A 22,943-nucleotide genomic window follows, 5' to 3' on the forward strand; every position below is an offset into this window, starting at 1 on the left:
TAGTGGCCATTCTAACAGGTGTGAGGTGGCATCTCATTGTGGTTTTAATTTAGTTCTGCCTCTTTAAATCTTTGAATTTAGCCTCTGGTCATAGCTTTTCCCAAAACCGTTTTCAGCGGAAGTGCACATGCTATTCTGGTAACACAGTTTAACATTGTGAGAACGTTGGTTGGGCAGCAAATCAAAAAGTACCTTTTGGCTTAGGCATTTGACCTCTTTTGAGTCTACCTTAAATTAGTGGGAAGTTTTATGTTCTTGGGAAAACACAGGAAAATTCCTATTTAGCACAGCCAAGCCCTTCTGCTAAATACAGTAGAAAATCGCTTTTTAAAAAATATTTTAAGTGAAGTCGAAGGGCTGATCTTATCTGGGAGATCCTTATGAGAGGTCTGAATAACCATTCTTGGGATATCCAGTGTGTCCTTTCCCCAGGATAGTATCACGTTTGAGAACTTTAAACTTCACAAAGGGAAGAACATAGTCTGACTTTTGTTTTTGTTGTTGTTTGTTTTTCTGTGGTGTTGGGGATTGAACCCAGAGCCTTGTGCAAGTGAGGCAAGCACTCTACCAGCTGAGCTGTATCCCCAGCCCCCAGAGTCTGTTTTGTTGACCATTGTAGTGCCCAAAACCATCAGTTTCATGCTGTGCATGTTCAGTATATATCTAAATTTTTATAGTTGTAGATAGACAGCATGTCTGTATTTTATTTGTTCTTTCTTTTTTTCTTCATTTTTATGTGGTGCTAAGGATCAAATCTAGTACCTTGCAAGTGGCACAGTACTAGGCAAGTGCTGTGCCACTGAGCCACACCTTCAGCCCTCAATACATTTTTAATAAATGAACAAAGCCAGGCTCGCTGAGGGATGTTTTCTGATCACTTGGTATCATTTTCTTAAAATCAGAGGACATTCCTGGCTCTTGGAATCTTAGAACTTAATTCCCCCCACCCCAATTAATTCATCTTGTGTTTTTGAGAACCTCTGGTGTACATCAGAGTCACCCAAAGGGTTGTTAAAAATGCAGATTGCTGGGCCCCATCTCCGGAGTCAGTAGGATCTGTCATGGCCCAAGAATTTGCATTTCTTACAAAATCCATGAAGGTAATGCTAATGCCACTTTTCTGGGGGCTGTACTTTGAGACCTACTATTAAAGAGTCTGGGAATGTGGTATTGGTCCCCATTTACATGGTAACAGTCCCAATAACATTATTGAGCAATATAAGAGTAGAGAAGAAAGACCACATTAGAATCCAATCCCAAAGGAATTAAAGGGGAAATGTCTGCTAAAGCAGTAAATAAGAACTGTCTCTTTAAAATAGGAAATGAAGGAAAAAAACTTTCAAACTACACCAAACTAATTTTCCTACATCTGTGCGGTTACGTTTTTGTCCTTTAAAATGTTTGAATACACGAACGTGCTGATAATTTAACTCATAAACTGCAACCAAAAAGTGATTCTTTCTCAGCAAAAGCAAGACTTCACTGACGAGGCCATATTTGTAAAATCAAGGCTTAGGTTCCTACGAGGGTCTGTTTTCCCTAAACCCTTGACACATGAACCAAAGCAAATCAATAAAATCGATATCCTCTTACCCCATCAGGCCATACAATCATTTGCCTCCGAAGTCAACAGCAGCTGTAAAGAATGGTAACTGACAGAGGAAGGAACCTTAACGATTTCAGTTTTCATTGGGATGCTGTTACCCAGGCCATCTATTGGTCCTTCTTTTTTTTTGCAACAGACCAGCTGGCTTTCAGCCTCTGTTGTCATGATCTGATAAACTTTCACCATAGAAAATTTCCTGGAAAGAAGCTTTGCAAGCGTCAGTTCTCATTAAGTGTTCAGGAAGCTGTGTGGGTCCCAGCCACCCGGCTGGGAGCAGAGCCAGGTGTAGCTCCAAAAGCATTCACAACCTTCCGGGTGGTTCTAACCTGCTTGCTGGCAGCACAGCCCTTGTGTGCACTCTTGAAAAGATGCCACTGTCCTTTCATGATGTAGAGTGGATGAGCAGTGAGGGTCTGTAAGGAGGTGGGACACATCCATGCCTGCTTTGGGGCAGGAAGAGGCAGGTCTTATCATGAATATTATTTTCAAGATAAGTGAGTAATTGGCTTTTAGTACAGTTAATCCATTAAGCATGCTGTAAATGTAAATATTCTTGAGACCCCCAAGTGCAGATCTCTAGTTAATGTTGGAGGAAAGGGTGAGTGAATATCTGCTTTGTTCACTGATGTATCCTAAGTGCCCAAACCAGAGCCTGGCACATGATAAGCATTCATTTAATGAATAAATGAATGAACATATTTGCTGTTGCTTCTTCCATATCTTTCTCTTCATTGTCTGTATTTTAATTTGCTCTTGTGATAAAAGTATCTCCTTTAGGTTTTTATACCCCAAGGAATAAAGTTGGAGAGAGAGAGAAACTATTGGACAAATATAGCATGCAATTTCTATAATAGGCAAATCCAGCCTTTTCTGAAATGAAAGCCAATATCCAGGTAAGATTCTAATTTAGGTCTTGATCCATACTTGAAATTTCCCTCCACCTCTTCTCCACTCATACTGAGAAAATGATCTGCTGATTTTGAAAAGGCCAAATAGGGTTGGGTCACATAGGTAATTTGGTTACAGAACAAACCAAGAGCTAGTTAATATAATCTCCATTCTCACTGTGGCAGGAGCCAATATTGGAAATCACCAGAAGATAACCTGATGATGATCTGTGGCCAAAGTTTACACTTGAACATACTATTAATTTAGATTACTTTTAATTAAGTTGTTGACTGACTTTGCAGAGTCTATAGGAATATGTGGACAATCATACTTGATTACAATAAATCAGAGAGATTTGGGGATATCTTCTGGAAAGACTGACTGACTTAAAGGAATAAATGAACTCGTGTGTGTGTGTGTGTGTGTGTGTGTGTGTGTGTGTGTGTGTGTGTACCAAATACAGTGCTGTGCATGTGCTTGGCAGTTCTCTATTACTGAGCTGCATCCCCAGCAGCTCTGCATTTTTTATTAGTTTTAAGGGGTGTGTGTGTGTGTGTTTAACCTTTATTTATTTATGTTATGCAGTGCTAAGGTGTGAACACAAGTGCATCACACATGCTCTGTGAGCGCTCCTCCACTGAGCTGTGATCCCAGCCACGTGTACCAGTGTTTTTCAGTTTGGCTTTTCAAGACTCTAGTTCCTTTAAGTTCCTCTTAAGTACCAGGAGCTTTGTGTCATCTTTACTTCAGGCAGTTTACCTCATGCTCCAGCCTCAGCATCTATTTGCTATGCACCTTCTCTGTCTGTCTTTGCATGGGCCATTCCTTTGTAGAATGTCTTCTACCTTCTGGCCCTGAAGAATACTCATTTTTTTAATACTTAAGCCAATAGGTCTCTTATTTGAAATACATTTTTTTCCTGGTCATTTCTACCCATTTTGGGCAAAATAAGACTATGAATTGGAACTGAACTCTGTGTACACTGTTCTAGTGTTTTCTCTTTAGGAGACTGTGTGCCTCGAGCAAGAGTGTATGAATCTGTAGGGAAGGTACAATGCCTTAATCCATCTTATGCCTCCAAAATGGAAACAATAGTGCCTAGAGCAAATCTTTATTATATTGTAGATCTTTAGAATGTATTAAGGCAATTAATTAAAATATTCACATAGTCATATAAAATATCAAAGAAATTTGCCTCCAGTAATAAGAGCGGTTATGTTCAGGCTGCAAAATTGATTTTTTTGGCATGTTCTGTCTTTTCCAGATTTTTAGGCAAAGTGAATTATATTGCTTTCTTAATTTTATTAAGAAAAAAATATAATATGTAAAAGAGATTCTAGAACTTTCTCATCACAATTTTGCTGCTTCTTTCAGGATTGTTGTTCTGGGTGACTAGATTCTTATTCCAACTGCCTTAGCTCTATCAATTTTTGAAACTCCTGCCATCCCATTTAGAGCCTTCTACTTGTCCTCAGTGGTCAGAATGCCTCCCCTACTACCCTATTGAAAAAATACTTGCTTTTTTGGAAGACTTTATATGAATGTCATTTGTTTCTAAGAAAGAGGGTTGAAAATGAAGTAAATTCCATGTGCAGCCTAGAATAGGGGATGGTAGATAAGTCCTGAGACAGATGTTCTGCATGGCATAAGTACCTCCTCAGGCTCTTAGTTTAAGATTAAAAATCCAGTTGCTTTAAGGCTGGGGTTGTGGCTCAGCGGTAGAGCTCTTGCCTGGCATGTGTGGGGCCCTGGGTTCAATTCTCAGTACCACATATAAATAAAATAACTACAACTAAAAAATAAATATTTTTAAAAAATACAATTGCTTTAGGGCTGGGGTTGTGGCTCAGTGGTAAAGCTCTCACCTAGCACATGTGAGGCACTGGGCTCAACCCTCAGCACCGCATATAAATAAATAAAGGTATTGTGTCCACCTACAACTAAAAGTTTTAAAAAAAATACAATTGCTTTAAAAACTTATTACAGAAAATTTTGAGACATAACTTGCAGTCTCAAGTGTTTTGAGCAAAGATCCTTTCAATAAGCATATGCATCCCTACAGTGACTACCTCAAAGGGATGTCACTCATTTGTGCATGTAAAATCTCAGGTTAAGACTATAGTGCTTTCACTCTGACTCATAGAACCACAAGACAAGAGCGTGGACTCCAGAGTCGAACTTTAAGTGTCTGCTCTGATATGCTAGCCATATGAGCATGGCAAATCCAAGCCTCCTTGCCCCTCAGTTCCCCGTCTGTAAAGTGGAATAGGGCTTTTAGTATTTGCAAGATTGTTGTGAATTGTTTTTGTTTGTTTGGTTGGTTGGTTGGGGTTTTTTTTAGTTTTATTGATTTTATATTTTTTAAATACATGATAGTGGAATGCATTACAATTCTTATTATACATATAGACTATAATTTTTCATCTTTGTATATAGAGTATGTTCACTTCAATTCATGCCTTTATACATGTATTTTGGGTTTTTTGGGGGGTTTTTTGCATTACAATTCTTATTATACATGTTGTGTTTTAAGTTTGTTTTTAAAAAGTCTTAGAGTATAACATAATTTCATAGATTCTAAGATGCACATTTTTGAGAATTTTAATAATTTGGAAATGAGGTTTCATCCTATACTTAATTTTTACATGTAATTATTGTAAGTGTTGGTGACTGAACCCAGGGCCTCTCACATGCTAATAAGCACATGCTATACCCCTGAGCTGTACTCCCAGCCCAATCTAATTTTTTTTAATTTTATTTATTTTTTATTAGCTACACTTGACATTACAATGATCTTGGCAATTCATACATTTGAATCATTGGGGTATAATTTTTAATAAGCATTTTATCATTTAAATTTTAAATTTATCTAATTTTTAAGAAGCATTTTATTATTTAATTGTTGACATTTTTTAAATCAGTGGTATTTAAAAATAATAGTTTACCTTAGAGTTCGTGACATTTTACATTTTAGTAACTAATCATAGTAAGAAATCAACTATGCTAGCTGTCATCAGCTTTATTATCAGTGTCATTATTATCACGGTCCTAACCAATACAGTGGCATTGGATTGTTTAGCTGTGCTAGCTCAGAATATATATATCAAATCTCAGTTTCATCTAACTACTGTTTTCATTGGTGTGTTTTTTTGGGGGGGAAACCTAGTGAGCTGTTTTTCATAATTTCAACTAATGTAAAGCATGGGGTCAATATATACAGTGTTTATGTTTGCTGAACTGTACTCAGAGAACTATGAAAATGTTCTTTATTTAGTCTCTTGAAATAAAGAAGAAGATTCTGAATTTTCTCTATTGATATTTTTTCCTAAATCCTTTCAAATAAATGTTGTTTTTTTTTTTTTTTTGGTTGTTGTTGTTGTTGTTTTTCCTCCCTCAGCTAGCAGAACTGAGCCACCATTGTACCACTTAAGATTTACTGGTTTGCACTCTCCTCCAAGGGAGAGACGAGACAGTTTATTGATCTGTAACAAAGAAATGGACCATGGCCAAGCCTTTTCTGGTTTATACAATGCACTGACATGAGAATCTGCATATCATTAAGAAGAACAAGTCCTCACAATCTGAGGCCACCTGTCAGACATGAACAATAACTGCAAAAAGAAAAAAAAATCAATAGACAATATCACAACTGTTCTCTGCCTGCACAGCTAGATTCCGTGCTGGTGACAGGGACTTGTTATTTTACCAGTGATAGGCTTGTAGTGTCTGATTTTAGGCTTCCTCCCCCTTTTGATTTTATGGTTTGGTTTGGGGGAGGGTGGGAGGGACTAACTCAGATCTCAGGGGAAGGTCTTCTGCCAAGTGCAAGAGGTGTTTGGGAACGGAGAGAACCTTGGGCCAAAGTTGATGAAGCTTGACTAGGAAGATTTGGGCACGTCTCCTTCCCGATATCTCGACACGCACTTCATCCACCCCTACACATGCAGCTTGTCTCTTCTTGTCTTTGGTTTTGCCCTCCAGAATTTAAATGGTGGTATTTACAAGCCACAGTGAAGCAAGAGCGCCAACACACGGGCTAGCAGGGGGCCAGTAAACAGGGTTTGAGTTTAGGTTCTGGTTGTTGTTGGCGTTTAGAGTATGATTAGGTGAATAATTCTCTCCTTTACTCCTCATTTACTCACTCCTTCCCCTCTAGTTTCCCCCAGCTCTCGCATTTTATTTTAAAGCTGTATTTGTCAGACTTTGCTAGACATTCATTCTTTTTCAGAGGTGGGGTTCTGGGGATTGAACTCGGAAGCACTTGACCACTGAGTTACATCCTCAGCCCTATTTTGTATTTTATTTAGAGGCAGGGTCTCATTGAGTTGCTTAGACACCTTGCCTTTGCTGAGGCTAGCTTTGAACTTGCTGTCTTCTTCCTTTACCCTCCTGAGCCAAGCCACCTGGGATTACAGGTATGCGCCACTGCGCCCAGCCCCTGACAGTTCACAAGCCTGGCATTAATTCAGCCACCTCTGACTGTGCACAGGGGTTATTGCTGTCCCAAGTTCAGTGCCATGGACCTGAACCAGTGTCCTTTTTTCCCCTAAAATGTCAGGTGGTTGCCCCTTAGAGTTATCCTGTCATGGTGTTGCCAGCCAGAGACTGGGGACCAGCATGGAGTGGAAGGTTCGCCACCAGAGCTGACCGCTGGTCCCTGTAGCTGGAAGAGCCAAGCAGGGAGCACACTTGTCAGAGTAGCCGTTCAACCAGAAAGAGAGGAGGAGTCCTTTTGGATGTGCACTAGCTGCTTTCACAGAGGTTGACTTTGAACTGTGGTGTAATCTTTTCAACAAGGACAGTGTCACTAGCCAAGCAGCAAGGTCTCACCTAGTGTGATCAAAACCACCAGTGTCCTGTCCTTTTCCTTACTTTTTATTTACAAACATTTCTGATCTCTTATAATCTCCATTATGGCCAGATAGTTTCCTTTTGCTAAAATTTTAAGACACTTTTCCTTTCTTGATGATTTTAAAGCAAATAAAATTAGAATTGACAAAATGGGTCTAGATATTTATTTTTAATAGTCAGTATTATGAAAGGAATAAAGGAGCCCCAAATCATCTAGGTCATCACCCAAGGCCAACCACAGTGAACACTGGTTCATTCACTTGTAGTTTTAATTAATGTGTAAATATATGCATGCATATTTTTGAGAAAATTTGTTTTAGGATTTGATTGGTGGCATCTTTCCTAGATCAGTGGTACGTAAAATAATGATGTACCTTAGAATGGGTGACATTTTAGGTAACAGCAGTAAGAGATTGATTAGTGTTGTCATCAGCATTATCCAGGTTATTATCATCATTGTCTTTTTTGAGCAACATATTTTGAGTATTTTACCAGACTATTACAAATTTTTACATAATCATAGGTGCTACATTAGGATTCAATATATGACTGTTATTATTTTTAGCGTCTTTTTCTTATTGGGAGGTCATGTAGGCATCTTAAAAGTTTTTTAAGAGTTTTTAAAATTATTATTTTTTTGTAAATGGACACAATACCTTTATTTTATTTTTATTTTTTTAAATATTTTAATTTTTTAGTTTTCGGCAGACACAACATCTTTGTATGTGGTGCTGAGGATCGAACCCAGGCCGCACGCATGCCAGGCGAGCGCGCTACTGTTTGAGCCACATCCCCAGCCCCTTATTTTCATTTTTATGTGGTGCTAAGGATCAAACCCAGTGCCTCACACATGCTAGGTAAGCGCTGTACCACAGTGAACCACAACTCCAGCCCAGTATACTTTGACATGTTATACATACATAGAATAAGTATAACTTGTTCCAATTAGGATCCCATTATTGTGGTTGTACATGATGTGAAGTTACATTGGTTATGTACTCAAATATATGGGTAGGAAAGATATGTCTAATTCATTCTACCATCTTCCCTAGTCCCATTTCCTCTCCCTTCCCTTCATTCCCCTTTGTCTAATCCAGTGAACTTCTTCAGTGTTTATAGTAGCTCAATTCACAATAGCCAAGCTATATAAGCAACCTAAATGCCTGACAACAGATGAATGAGTAAAAAAAATGTGATGTGTATGTGTATACACACACACACACACACACACACACACACACACACAATATGGAATATTAATTAGCCATAAAGAAGAATGAAATTATGACATTTGTTGGTAAATGGATAGGACTGAAGAATATCATGTTAAGTGAAATAAGCCAGTCCCAAAAAAACAAAGGCAGAATGTTCTCTCAGATTAAAAGTTTAGTTGACATTTTAAGTATGTGCTTGAGGTTTGTTCAGCTCAGGTTTGGGTTTGTGGGTCTAAAGTTAGAATTTGGTCACATTAGAAATGGTCTGGGGGCTGGGCTTGTGGCTCAGAGGGAGAGTGCTTGCCTTGACCGCATGAGGCACTGGGTTCGATCCTCAGCACCACATAAAAATAAAGCAAAGATATTGTGTCCACCTATAACTCAAAAAAATAAATATTAAAAAAAAAGAAATGGTCTGTTTCTATATTTACTGTTGTTTTCTTTTTTCTGGCAGTATTTTTCAGAAAGCATTTCCAAAAAAGCAAATGTTGGAGTAATGATCTTCTTTAGTTTTAAATTTTGTGATTGTAATATGTCTCATAGTAATCTCAGGTAACTTTAAAAGAGAAAATCAATATAAAATAAGAAATATGTTGCCCCACATGGAGTCTAACATTTCCAAACTCTGTGCCCTCTTCCGTCATCTGAAGTTTCTCCGACAGGACAATGGAAGGTTTTGAACTATGCTTTGTTTTGTTTTTAAGAGGGTAACTGACTGGGTTGGATTTGTGTTTTAGAGAGGTGCCTGCATCGAGAAAGGGGTTGGGAGAAAGGACTTCAAACATCTCAAAAAATTTGCACAAAGTTACCTTTTTATAAAATGTTAACATCTGGGGCAAGAGCGTTGTGTTTGGAGGTGTTTCAGTTCCTAGCGCCTGGCCCATGGGCTCCATAGCTGTCTTCGTACCGAGTGTCCGGGTCCACTGCAGCTGCCTCCTGGGTCCTCAGTCTCTCTCCCCCATTCCAATTGGCTTTCTCTGTCAGCCGTCTTTTTTGTAAATAGAATTCTAAGATTTAGTGTTGTACATATTTTTAAATGATCCATTTTGATGGGGCTGTCTTTATTGTTTCAGGTTGAATGCCTTTGGGAACTTGATGTATAAAATTTGCATGACTCCTCGCTCCTTTCTGGGTCTGTCCTTGGATTCCAGCCAGCATGGCTCACACCACAAAGGTTAACGGCTGTGCCTCAGGTAACTCTGGAGGTGAGGGTAGGGAGTGTGTGTGTGTGTGTGTGTGTGTGTGTGTGTGTGTGTGTTTCCCCACATTTTTTATTGGTGCACTATGGTTGTACACGTTGATGGGATTTGTTGTCACGTATTTGTACATGCACACAAATATAGTTTGGCCAATGTCACTCCCTAGCACTTTGTCCTTCCTTCCCCACCTTCCACCCCTTGGTCTTTTTCCCCTACTGGTCTCCCTTTGAGTTTTAGGAAATCCACCCCCCACTTTTCTTTACCTTTTTCCTTCTGTATATATTTTAAATGATGTCTTTTGCTCAAAACAATTTGTCTTTTAATAATAGATACATAATAGCAAGTGGCCTTGGTAAGAGTAGGATTACAGAGCAATTTTGTATCCACTGAAGTTTTATTGTTCCTTACTTGATCTCTTGGAAAATTTGTATTTATCTTTAGACTTTCTGTACTGAAATCAGGTAAATTATTTATCTAAGTCAATTCTTTCAAGGTGTTGAAAGGGAAATGTAAAATCCTGAATGCTAATGCAGGTATAACAGATATGTTCTCGTGCTTATGTCTAAGGGATTGAAGAAGGAGAGAAGAAATATGTTTAAGTGTTGAAAATAATTCCTACTGTGATGACGATGATGATGGGTGGTGGTAATAATCAGAGAGAAAGGGGAAGGGAGGGGGTATTCCATAAAGTGACTCCATAAAGTACTATACAACAAGCCGTGTTTGGATCATACAGACCAGTATTCCAGTTCTTACATCGGTTATATTATAGGAATCTATAGGTTGAATACCAAATATTGCTTATGTAAGATTTGGGAGAAACCCATAAACAAATACAGAGAGATGGTCCATGACCTGAGATGACAACCTGTCTAAAATGGCAGGCCAAGTATTTGTTTTTCTTTTGAATTATCTGCCAAATAGCAGACTGAGTGAGAACAGGAATCCTCTGGGAATTCTTTCCCAGAGCCTGTGTCCACAGTCCTAGCTCTGCTGACTCTGAGCACCCCCAGTGGCAATGCTGTGTAGAGGAGGGTGCACGGCTTTGGAGCCAGGAGATGAGAAGTGGAGTCCTAACTGCAGCTCTAATCATGAAACACTGGGCAGACAGTGTCAGAAAGTGGTAAGCCTGTCTGCCTGGTAGTGAGGATCAGCGAGAGTACCGGACTTGTAGTCACACATGCTGTGTAATCTGTGAAGCACTTTCAGACAGCAGAGGACGAGACCACAGAAATGGCCATTCCCAACCCTGTATGTGATTTTTTTTTTTTTTTTTTTTTTTGGTACCAAAGGTTGAACCCAGAGGCGCTTAACCCCTGAGCCACATCTCCAGCCTTTTAATATTTTCTTAGAGACAGGGCCTCATTAAGTTTCTGAGGCTGGCTTTGAACTCGAGATTCTCCTGCCTCAGCCTCCTGAGTCACTGGGAATACAGGCATGCACCACTGTACCCAGCTATATATGTTTTTTTTTTTTTAAACTTTTCCTCACAGTATTAAGCAAGTGTTCTACCCCTGAGCTATATTCCCCACCCATTTGTGTGACTGACTTTCTGTTTCATCAATCCTAGGTGCAAAAGTAAACTCCTCTGGCAAAAACACTGACTTACCCAAACCCAAATAAACCCAATTATTTTTTGTGGGTCATCAGATTTTTCCTGTCCATTCCTCTGTCCTTCCTACTGCCCACCTCTTTAGGCCTTTTTATAGATTCTGCTCAGGGACTGTCCATAATAAAAATACGAATGACAATATACTATACACCATGGTGCCGAGATACTCCGCCCACATTATTACCCTTTAGTCCTCACCATAGTCCTGCAGAATTATGCCGCCAAGATTTTCATCATCATCATCATCATCATCATCATCATCATCATCATGGTCACCCTCTGGTGTCTATGACAAAGTCCTGTCTTCGGGGCTTAGATTGCTATCATGCTTGCCCTAATGCCCTTTCCAACGTGACCTGCCCTGCCCTTTCTCCCTGTTCCTGGGGTCAGAGAGGCCAGCTATAACTTCTCCTTCCCTACAGTGTCCTGCAGCCAGAACTGGGCTTTGAGTTTGAAAACTAAAGAAAGTTGTCTGATTTGTGACGGAGGGTGTCTGGACCAGACAAGGGAAGGCTTTTCCTTGTTGTACAGATCATGACCCCTGTAAGCAGATCTGTTCAGAGCACAGTCTATCGCCAGCCGTCCTAGCCGGCGACCCAATGCTGGGTTCGCAAAATCTGACTATTCCAGTAACTCAAGAAAATGACAAAGGAAAGCACGCAACCACATAGAAATACCTTTTTCAATATGGCTCTGTGACCCTAACAGTCCTTGGAAAAAGAGTGCCACCAGAATTCTTTATTCTTATATAGGGAACACACCCGGGGAGGTTCCATGGAACATTCTATCCCCACAATGGCAATGGGGTAGGATTACAAAGGAATGGGTGAGTGTGGCTCAACCCTCGTGGGGGATGCAGGACTGGAATGCATGGTCATTCACCGTGGCTTCCACAACTCATTCAGTCACTTTGTGTACACCCATGTGCGAACGTGTGAATGTGATCACTCACCATAGATAATTGAAAATATCGAAGTACAATTGTCTAAAAAAAAATAATGAATAACTGGTGATGCTACCACCTAGAAATAAATGGTGTGCTCATTTTCCAATTAGTCTTTAATTAAGGACACATCCCCACTGTCCTTCAGTTAGATCGGATAAAAGGCACTGATTTTAAAACGAGAGCAGTTGATGGTGTCATTTGTATAATTTATGATAAGTTTCTGACATACACTACATGTAAAGGTAGGTTGTATGACAAGCACTTGTATGAAAAGCACAGTAAACTTTACCTGTACATGGCAAAGATTATTGAGCACCTACTGTATGCTAGGTCCTTTTTCTGATACTAGAGATACAACAGTGAACAAACAGGTAAAGATCCCTACCTTGGGGCTGGGGTTGTGGCTCAGAGGAAAAGCATTTGCCTAGCACGCGTGAGGCACTGAGTTCGATTCTCAGCACCACGTAAAAGTTAAATAAGGATATTGTGTCCACCTACAACTAAAAGAATAAATGTTTTTTTTTTTTTTTAAAAAAAAGATCCCTACCCTGCAGGATTATATATTCTAATGGAAGTTGAGGTCTCCTGTGTACAGGTTGCCAGACATACTCACACTGAAGAAGTACTGTTTAAATTTAAATTTAACCAGGTATTCTACTTTTGTTGCTAAACCTGACGGCCCTACCTGGGTACCCCTTCCAGATTGCATCCACCTCCCTGCCACCCACCCTGTCATTGTCAATCCTTCGTCATCATGTTATCTGTTTTTTTACCAGAGCCTCCACCTTACTTCTGTTGACTGGTACAGTTTTGTATTTATTAATTCACAACATTTTGTTATAGCATGACTACTCTTCTGTTAATGTAATGAGATTAGAGCATCATAAATTGCTCTTGACTGTTCTGCTGTAGCTAGTGAGGAAGCAAAGAGGAAAATAGCTGAATATCTTCAGGGTGTGGAGGTGGGGACAGTCTGCTTTTTACCTGGTCCCTGAATCATGCTGTGAACTGGATACTGATTGATACTTCTCTGAACTCTAATTAACGTTGTGAAACTTTAATTAGAGCTTAGAATTCCTTTGGAAGCCAAATAACAAGTGGCTTATTTGTCAGATGACATAACAACACCTGCCTTATCTTTTTCACAAGACTTTTGTGCAGAAGAAAACAAAAAGCTGTAAAAACATTTCTGGTTTGTTCCCCCCCCCGCCATGGGTTTTTTTGAAATGTAAACTGATAGGCTAGAAGTATAGCTCAGTGGTAGAAAGCTTTCCCAGCATGAGTAAGGTCCCGGATTTGATCCCTAGCACCATGAAAAAGAAAAAAGTGAAGTACAGTCAGATGTCAGGGGCTTGCACCTTGGACCTTGTCCTGTTGTCTGCATGAGCTCCTGTTCTGGTCAACACCTGCCCAGTGCCCTCGTGTTGGACTGCCCAGCACTGTGACATTGTGGCAATAGTTGTATTTCCAGCCTTGCCCAACATCTGGAGAAATGGATGGATGAGCATTGTGAAGTGGCTTCATGCCTGCCTTTTCCATCTTGATTTTATTTTTTGCTGCTAGTTACCTTTCTCCATTTTCCCTTGCTCTTGTTTCTCTTGCTTTCTCATAATATGTGCTCTCTCCCTCTCTCTTTTTATACACACATACACACACACACACACACACACGCGCGCGCGCGTGCGCGCGCACATATGCACACATACATAATACATATATATTTAAGGCACTTTTAAAAATTAATAAAAATTTATAAAATTTGATAGGAAAATAGGGCACAATCACTCAAAATTCCACAGAAGGCCTTGTTTTTAGTATTTCCTTTTTTTGTCTTTGTCCAAAGAACAAACTTTGTTTTCATACATTTCAGAACTCGGCTCTTGGTTTTAACATCCTTCGCACTCTTCCAATTCTTCAGGGACCATAGTTTTCAAATTAATATTTTTGATGACCATATACTATTCTGTAGACTGTTTCTAGCAGTTGAATTACCCTTCCTTTTTTGTTTGGTAGTTTGGATTGAACATTTGCATATTTCTCATTGTAGATGATGATGCAGAGAACATCCTCTTGCTTAGTCATTTTTCTTCTCCTTTTTGATTGTTTCCTGAGAATAATATCACAGAAACAGGACAAGTGGGTGAAAGGGCAGGGGCTGTTATTACATGGCTGCTAAAGCTGCTGTGAGGCTTGATTCTTATTACCCTGGTCAGTTATTTGGCTTCAGGTCTTGTCTCTATGCTGATCTCAAATGAGGTCCAAAGGCCACTGATAAGGCGGGTCCAGGAGACAGCTGAAGACTCCTGCGGAGCAGGCAGAGCTGCAGCACATGCAGCCCACTCTTGGCTGTGTAAATATTTTTTCTGGGCAGGAGCATTTCTCAAACAGAACTCTGGGCCCACTGCAGCGAACCTGGGCGGGAATTGTGCGCTATTTATCAACATAAGACTGCTTTGCTCTGACTGGTCCTGCTGGAACGAACCTGCTCTTTTCTGAGACTGTAAGGAAAGACACAGCACAGCAGAGGTGGTGCCTCCATTGTGGTGAGTCTTAGACCTGTCCGGCCACCGTCACCCCAAGGGGAGAGCGTGAGCTGGTTAGAACAGGCTGCTGTAACTCCTGGGCTCCTTCTGTAACTTCCAGGGCCCCCTTATTCCGCTTGCAGTAGGATTGAAATGTGTGTTCTTGTGTTTGTTATTTCCTCGTACGTACTGTATGATCAGACAACCAGAAGAGCGGAGGGGGTAAAACAAAAGTTGCCTAACACTGTAGAAATGTAGGTAAGAGGTTTTGTTTTCAGTTCTCTTTCCTCCCTTTCCTATCCTGAGATGACAAAACAACTTTCCTGGCTCACATGCTGAGTTAAGGAAATTAGATGTGGGCTCTTTTTTCTTTGTTCAAGGCATTTATATCAACCTTAAAACTTGGAAGAATGTTATCCCTGAAGGTCTGATAGAACAGATCAAGGGGAAAGTCTGTAGATCAGAAATCTACATAGAGCCTGAAAGTAGAATGGTTCAAAATAGCCAGGTCCAGTGGAAGTCTCCCATAATCCTGGCTATTCTGGAAACTGAGGTGGGAGGAGAGCTTGCGCTCATGAGTTTGAGACCAGCCTGGGCAACACAGTGAGACACTGTCTTGACTCAAAAATAAAATAACCTCCCTGATAGGGATTATGTTATGTTTTTCCCTTAATGTGAATTATTTCACTGAGCCAAATTAATAATCCTATTCTAATAAAGTAGTATTTATTACATCTTGCAGTTTCACTCTAGCATTAGAAGTGTTTATTAATTGAATTTAAGGAGATTTTGGCTTCCATTGAAACTGTCAGTTATTAGTCGATTGAAGGCTAATTTCACACAGAGGATTGTAAGTGCAATCATTTGTTTTCTTACAGTGGTGGAGTTTGAGAAGATTTCTTTTTTTTTCGAGCGTGAAGCAGTTACATTTGAATTTCATAGCTGTTAAAATGCCAGGACCACCTACGAATAGTAGACCCTGGCTTTTGGAGTCTCTCTGTCTGGTTAATCAAAATGCCAGAATTCATCCAGCCCTTGCAGAGGTTTTTCGGAAGTTCTTCCTGGTCAGGGCTTGCCTCTTTTATAAACTCTCAAAGCTCCAGCCAACTTCACCTTATAAGCTTTCTTGCTCCAAACCTTGAGCAAGTCATAATGGGTTAAGCATCAGATTTCAGACAGAGCTAAGCCGAGGAAGGGCGATTTGTCTTCCAGTGAGTACTAGCCTGCTTGGGTCTACCTAGGATAGAATCGCACTCCTTCTATTCCCCGGTGCTGGACAAGAATCCCTTGGGTTGGAGATTTCTACCCAGATCCTCTGAAGGTGCTAACAAGAAAGAAAGAAAGAAAAAAACCCCCACAAAATAAAAACAGTAGTGGAGAGATTTACTATGTTAAGAACTTGAGCGGTTGCTGCTATTCCAAGAGACTCTTAGTCCAGGGATCACAACAGCCCTTCCTACAAAGCTTTGCATGTAGCCTGCAGACTTCCCAGCGTGAGTACATTGGCATTTATTTCTGATTATGCACTTCCCCTCTTTCTGAAAGGACTTGGGTGGGCTAGCTGAGCCCATCAAAAAATATCGCTCATTTGCTTCCTTTTTCCGTGATGTTTTGCTTTCTTCCTGTGTTCTATATAATTTCAGTTCATCTTTTTGGTGCAGTTTCTGAGGAACATTTGCATGGGCTTAGAGAAAGATAAGTAGCTAAAGCTCATCTTCTGCATTGGGTTTCTTTTCTGTAAAAAAAACTGTTTGATTCTAACTGGCATGAAAAATATTAGCATAGTTCTCAGATTCATAGAAAGCAATAAATTCTTAATTCTATTTCTGGCAAAAATTTTAAAAATTGCATTGAGTAGACTTTTCTAATAAACACCTTAAAGAAGATGCAACCAGGAAGTCAGATTTTATAAGATACATTCAAACGGTTGTAGAAATTTTCAGCCCAAATAAAAATGGATTTTTTTTCCTTTCTTGGCTTCTGCATTAAATATATTTGGAATGAGCTGTTAACTGATTTACTCATTTCCATATGCTTTAGGAAAAATATGTTCATATTTAGAGGCCAAGTTGGGTTCTGCTTTTGGGCTGCAGTTCATTAGGAAGCCTGAAAACAGGAGAAGGTTTAAAATATGTGGCTCGTTTGTGCATACAGCATTAGTGACCTCAGTTGGTAGTTCTATAAGAACAAGTGATCTCACCACTTAAAAATAAGTATGCTGCTATTTTGAGAAAAAAAAAATTTCACTATTGGAACCAGATTTCTTATTCTAGCAGTTGTTAGAGCAAAGCATGGCTAAAATTTAGATTAAGTGATATTCCCAAATATTCCAAAGGCCTTTCTAATCAACAGATAAAAAGTAGAACTAAATGTGAAAGAGAGCTTTGCCAAGGGGCAGATTTGGGGGACTGTGGGATTTGTTCTTATCTTGAAAGTCAAACCGGGGTATTCTTAACTGTCTGATCCATGGCAAGTGAAATTTGAGTGATTCAATAGTTGTCTAAGCTGGATCAAAGGTTATAGTCTTGCTTACAGTTTCGCCATAAAGACTTTTATTTAAAGGAGATGGGACTAGTGCACCCATTTATGGAAACAGTTTGCTATTCATAGTCACAAGTACTATGCTCATTATAGTTCCTTTTTCTAAAATTTAACTTTTATTTGTATTTCAGATATGATTCATTTAGGTAGAATGAAAACATAGCTATGTGGTTTTTCAGGATTTATTCTCACAGTATTTGTTGATAAATCATCAGCTTTGCAAACTTTGTGAAAACATTGATTCTGCTCATCCTGCTGATCTCCTTGGGTTGGAGATAACCCTCTATTTTGAATGCCTCTTCCCTTGCACCAACTGTTCAGTAGGCCTGGGCATTTTAAGTGTCTCTGTACCATAAGCATATTTAAGAGTATCCTGCAGGAATAGAGGGGGATATTTCTAGTAACTCAAGCCCGGTGCTTAATATCTTTGTAACCTTAGTTATATCTTTGCATCAACTCATACTTTCTTCTAATAAATAAAACCTAAAAAAGTTCTTTCCTCCTCTGCTCTTATTACCCTCTTCATCTACATCCATATATATATATACCTACCAAAGTATAGCTGATGCAGTTTCTTTCCATTGGTATCTTAGATTGATCAGCTCAGATGCTTTATTCAAATCAAGGACACACCATAGAAATGGTTTTTTGGGGAAGCTCCTTCTCCTCCAACTGGGAGGACAGAGACTGGTCTGTCTTCCCATGACCTGGCAGAGGAGGCAGAAGTATTTGCCCAGTTTATGTAGCATGTACCCTAACTGGTGCCTGCCTGTTCGAGTGGTGAATCAGCCTGATGAGACAGAGTTTTACAACACACAAGGGTGGAGACCTGGAAGTCTGTAGGCCAGTGGGGGAGGAAGGGGTGGTTTGCCTGTCAAACCATTCCAACAGTGTAGCTCAGGAAAAAATTGCAAAACACCAAAGCCCTGTACCACCAGATTTTTCCATTAGCACCATAATTCACACATCTTCCAATCTGCCCCAGAGACAGCTGATTGGCAGTATGAGGGGAAACGGCCACAGCACATCATAGACTCTGGTTGGTTACCTCTCAACTTGTCCCATAAGGAGTCACAGCAGGCCCTTCCCTACACACTCCCTTGAATCCTGCACACATACTGGAGCTGTCTATCCTCCAAGGAGAGGAGCTGGGACTTTATCTGAGCACAAGAAGTCAGCAGCTGGAATTCAGGATACTGATTTTAAATGAAGAATCCTGAGACAGAGCCTCTTCCAGAAAGGTAAAGGGGGCTTAGAGCTGGGGGCGTTTCCTCTAAGGTATTGTCTTTGGTGTTCTGTTCCCCAGGACATTTTGATGGTGAGAGAGTAGAGTATCCACACAGTGGTGAATTTAAATCCGGTGTAGTCTGGCAACTACTGGGAGGAATGATATGGAATTCTGCAGAAATAATTCAATAAGTTCATTCATTCAGTTGCTTTCTTTAGAATGACCACACAGATTTACTTGGCAGAACAGCCCCTGCTTCTCTCCTTTGTGGAATGGGCCAGCCCCAAGGCATAGTGAAAGTTACTCTTTGCTTTGTTTCTCACTACTTTATGGTTTTGTTTTGTTAAGGATGGCTGGCAAGATTACAGATCCTTGAGCTTTGTGTTCTTTTATTCCCCTCCCCCCCACACACACTCACATACTTTTCCTAACTTTATAACTTTGAACTTTTGTTTGGGGCCTTATTTTGACAGAAATTATAGTTTAACTGTTTTCATCCAGCCTCGTGCCTGCAAAAACCATGGCCTTGCCAGTCTTCTACAGCTCTAGGTGGTGGGTCTAGATACGTGCAGACTTATGTAAGAAGGAGGGGCATTGGCTCAGTCCCAGCAGCTGTCCACCCATCCTGCTGTGCCCTGCTGCCCAGCTCAGGCTTTGCTTAAGGCACTGTTCTCCGCTCCTGGGTGACTTTCCTATTTCTAATAATGCAGACCCTTCTTATCCTTCAAATCCTGCCACTCTCTCCTCCTCCAACAGTGTTCTTGATAAACCCAGCGAGATTCATCCCTTCCTCTCTATTCCTAGAGTGCTTTGTATTTCTATGAAATAGTTGCCATCACTTGCTTTTAGTTGCGGTCATGTGCCTCTCTGACCTGTAAACTCTAAGGTTTAAGAGGTAAGAGTCATGTTATCTTCTTCTTGGCCTATCTTGCCTTGCTGAGAATTCTGTAGCGCCAGCAGACTCCGTGTTCAAACAGTAAACATTTGCATAGTCTTTATGTCGTGCTGACCAATGCTGGGCATAGAACCTGGAGCAAACAGTCCGCCCCAGGCTGCTTACTAGTCTGATGCTGCTCCGGTCTTTGCAGTTTTCTTCCAGTCTGTTCTCCTAAGTCTCCGTCGATTACCCTGTTAATTCATGCTCTGACAGCTCCCCTTGGAATTTCTCCTGAATAAACAGGTGGCATGTCGCACAAATTGTCTTGCTTCTGCAGCTTCTTGTAAAAGTTGTTGTACCTTCTTTCTCTCCATCATTGGCTCTAAGGAAGCCTTAAAATGGAATTGTCTGAAATGCTTTGTGTTTCAGAGAGAGGTGACCAGGTATAATGTGGTTGTCCCTGGAAGGATTATTGTCAGAGGTGACTTCTAACTCCCATGGCCTGTCTTTCCTCCTTTCACTGCAATTATTAGCAGTCCAGCCAGAGGGGGAGAAAGGATATGGAGCTCCAGTCAATTCCTCTTGCCCTGGGCTTATCTGGTCCGGTTTGGTTGGAGCTGTGGATAAGGAACTAAGCTGGTGACCTCTGGGAGTCTGGCCCATTACTTCTTTCCTCACTCTTTCCTTGAGAAAGTCTCTATACTTTTTAACTCTTATGAGCTGTGAGAAAATAAATAGCATTTACTATCCCTTAAGCCATTATCATTTTTGTGATAATCTAATGTAAGGTTTTAATTCTCTTATTTAGTTCTCTGACCACCGTTCATTTCGTCATTTAGCTTTTTAAAATATTGATATTAAATCTTGGATAGAAAATATATTATGAGACAGTCTCTTAAAATTTGATGAAGATAATAATGGTGAGGCAACCCAGACTATAGAGAAAGCCCAGAGTGTAGAAACTTGGTATGACTCCCATTTAAGCCTTTGTGTGTTCGGGGATATGCCCTTTGGTGAGTAAGGGATTACAAAGACAGCGTACTTTTGCTTGTCTTTTGGACCTTGGGACTGTATCTTCTTTCTAATGTCACTGTCCTGGCAGGAATCGTACCACCCAGGCACACCCTCCTCCTATTGAATGTAGAGTGGCCTCTCCTGGGAAAGTCTACCCTATGAGCAGATTCTACTAATCCAGGCAAGTAAGAAGTGCTTTTCCAAAACCCGATGTAGTGTGTGGCATACAACTAACAGGAGGAAAAGGGCATGAGGCCCTTGCTGGACTTGTCCTTTTAATCCCCTGCAAGTCCTGCAGCCCTCTTTAGGCTGTGATAGGATGGAGACAGAGCCTTGGTGTGGTGGACAGGAACCACATCCACGTTCTCTCTCCTTAGAGGTCCTCAGACACCCAGCTTTTTGGTATCATACCCCATCTCACAAGTCTGAGGTGAGAGGACACATATAATAAGGTATTTGAATTCTTTATGGGGTTGGGTGGAGTCTCCCACATGCCAGAAATAGCCCAGGCCATCCGAGAAGGGAAGCAGAGCATTCTGTCTTCAATCTATCTCTTTTTATGATCAGTACTCATGGGTAGAGCTTTTACAAGGCACATTTGCCCAAGAGGGAGTCTAGGGTGGTGGTGTGGTTGTTTTCTTAAAGTGTCTCATTAGATAAAGAGCTAAATTTAAACAAAAGAGATAATCAAACTAATATGCAACAGAATTAAAATAGTTTTTGTGATTTGTGTTATAATTTGTCCTTCTTCCCCAAAAAGCTTGTAAGATAAAAATCCATCTAAAATGAGAAAGAAGGAGATGACCAGCTGGAAAATGGGGAAAGGAAAGGTCTAGAAACAAGTGAATTTGGAACACTAAGGATTAGCAGCAAGAAGTCCTTGCTGATGTCAGGTGTGGACTGAGGGTGTGTCATGCATGACCCAATCCAATGTTGTGTTCTAATTTGAATTAACTGCCAAGATTTTTTTTAAAAAAAAATAGTTAAATTCATATAAAAGCCAATTTCTTCAGCTTCTTTGGGAGAGGGAGGATTCGATCTGGCCTCCCTGGTATGTTCTTCCCCATGGCCTCAGTCATGGTGAGTGCTCAGTCTCCCCAAACCTTCATTATCCTTTCCTTTTTATACCAGTGTCACACTGAAGGTATTTATACTTGTGGCCTAGACCCTGAGGGGACTTGATTGTTTAAGTGGGGTACCACCAGTTTGGCTCTAATTTTCTAGAATTCAAAAAATAAACAACAACAAAAACATGGTTTAAGTTGCAAACTTTTGCATAGTTTAGCTGGGCGTGGTGGCACAGCGCCTCCAAAAGCTGCAGCAGGGGTATTATAAATTAAGGCCAGCCTGGTAACATAGTGAGACCGTGTCTCAAAATAAAAAAAATCAGAAGAGCTAGAGACGAAGCTCAGTGGTAAATGCCTTGGAGTTCAGTCTCCAGTGCTACAGATAAAATACCATGGTTCTCATCCCTGAATACAGAATAGAATCACCTGGAAAGCTTTTTATATTTAGAGACAGAGTCTCACTGAGTTGCTTAGAGCCTCACTAAGATGCTGAGATTGGCTTTGAACTAGCCATCCTCCTGCCTCAGCCTCGCAAGCCACTGGGATTGCAGGCACACTCCATCATGCCCAGCACCTGGAGAGATTTTAAAATGTCTCATATCCCAGCCCCACCCCAGGAGATTGTGATTCATGAGTGGGTGTGGAAGTCAGCATTTTTAAAAACAGTCCCAGCATTTTAGCAAAGCAGTGGGGAGAAACTTCTGGCACGAGAGTACTTGCTCTGGGAGGTTCCAGGCTTGGCGCCATCACCTTGAATAGCAGAGCTAAAGTCTGACACCTCTCTGCGCCCAGAGTCCTGCCTCTCTGTAAAATGAGGGTGTGGACTAGGAGTCCTTGGCATAGTCATAGAGCTCTATAAAAGAAAACAAATGTTCAGAGTTTCACTCCTCAAGGAGGAATGAAATCAAATGTGTCCCGTCCACTGAAGGTCTCAGGGTACAGCACTGGTTGAGATGAAAAGGACAAAGCTCTGTAAGTTCATAAGGGATATATGATGCATGCCCAGATGGGAACGAGCTGCTCTGAGACCGTGAGGGGAAAGGTGGCTGGAGAGGGGTAAGGGAAGGTTTCAGAGGGAGCTGATGTTCTGTCTGGTCCTTGCAAACTTAGAGGAGTTTTGCCTGAGAAGGTTGGGGGCTTCCTCAGAGGGGGAAGGAACAGTAGAAGCAAATCCCTGAAAAACGAGGATGCTTTTCTCCTCCCCAAGCTTCAGGACTGCCAGCTCCCTTCCGCCATCCACCTTTCTTTTCCCTCTAAGGACTACAGGAGAGAATATCCTTAGTTTATAGCCTTTGGTACGACATAGTATGAATGTAGTAGTGGAACAGCAGTAGCTTATGAGTGATATAAGTTCATCCTTTAAATGCCCAGGTGACTC

General features: G+C 40.7%; 1 protein-coding gene across 7 annotated transcripts in view; it reads left to right on the plus strand.

Moving 5' to 3' along the window:
• Positions 1-22,943, plus strand: part of Kank1 (KN motif and ankyrin repeat domains 1) — a 196,710-nt gene that overhangs the window by 133,668 nt on the left and 40,099 nt on the right. For all 7 annotated transcript variants that reach the window (XM_078047572.1, XM_078047578.1, XM_078047573.1 and 4 more), the window contains one exon: positions 9,633-9,752. In XM_078047572.1, the coding sequence (XP_077903698.1) occupies positions 9,716-9,752 (37 nt within the window). In that variant the 5' untranslated portion in view covers positions 9,633-9,715. The remainder of the gene's footprint in view (positions 1-9,632; positions 9,753-22,943) is intronic.

Source organism: Ictidomys tridecemlineatus, chromosome 4 (genome assembly GCF_052094955.1).
Source record: "Ictidomys tridecemlineatus isolate mIctTri1 chromosome 4, mIctTri1.hap1, whole genome shotgun sequence".
NCBI classification, from domain to species: domain Eukaryota; kingdom Metazoa; phylum Chordata; class Mammalia; order Rodentia; family Sciuridae; genus Ictidomys; species Ictidomys tridecemlineatus.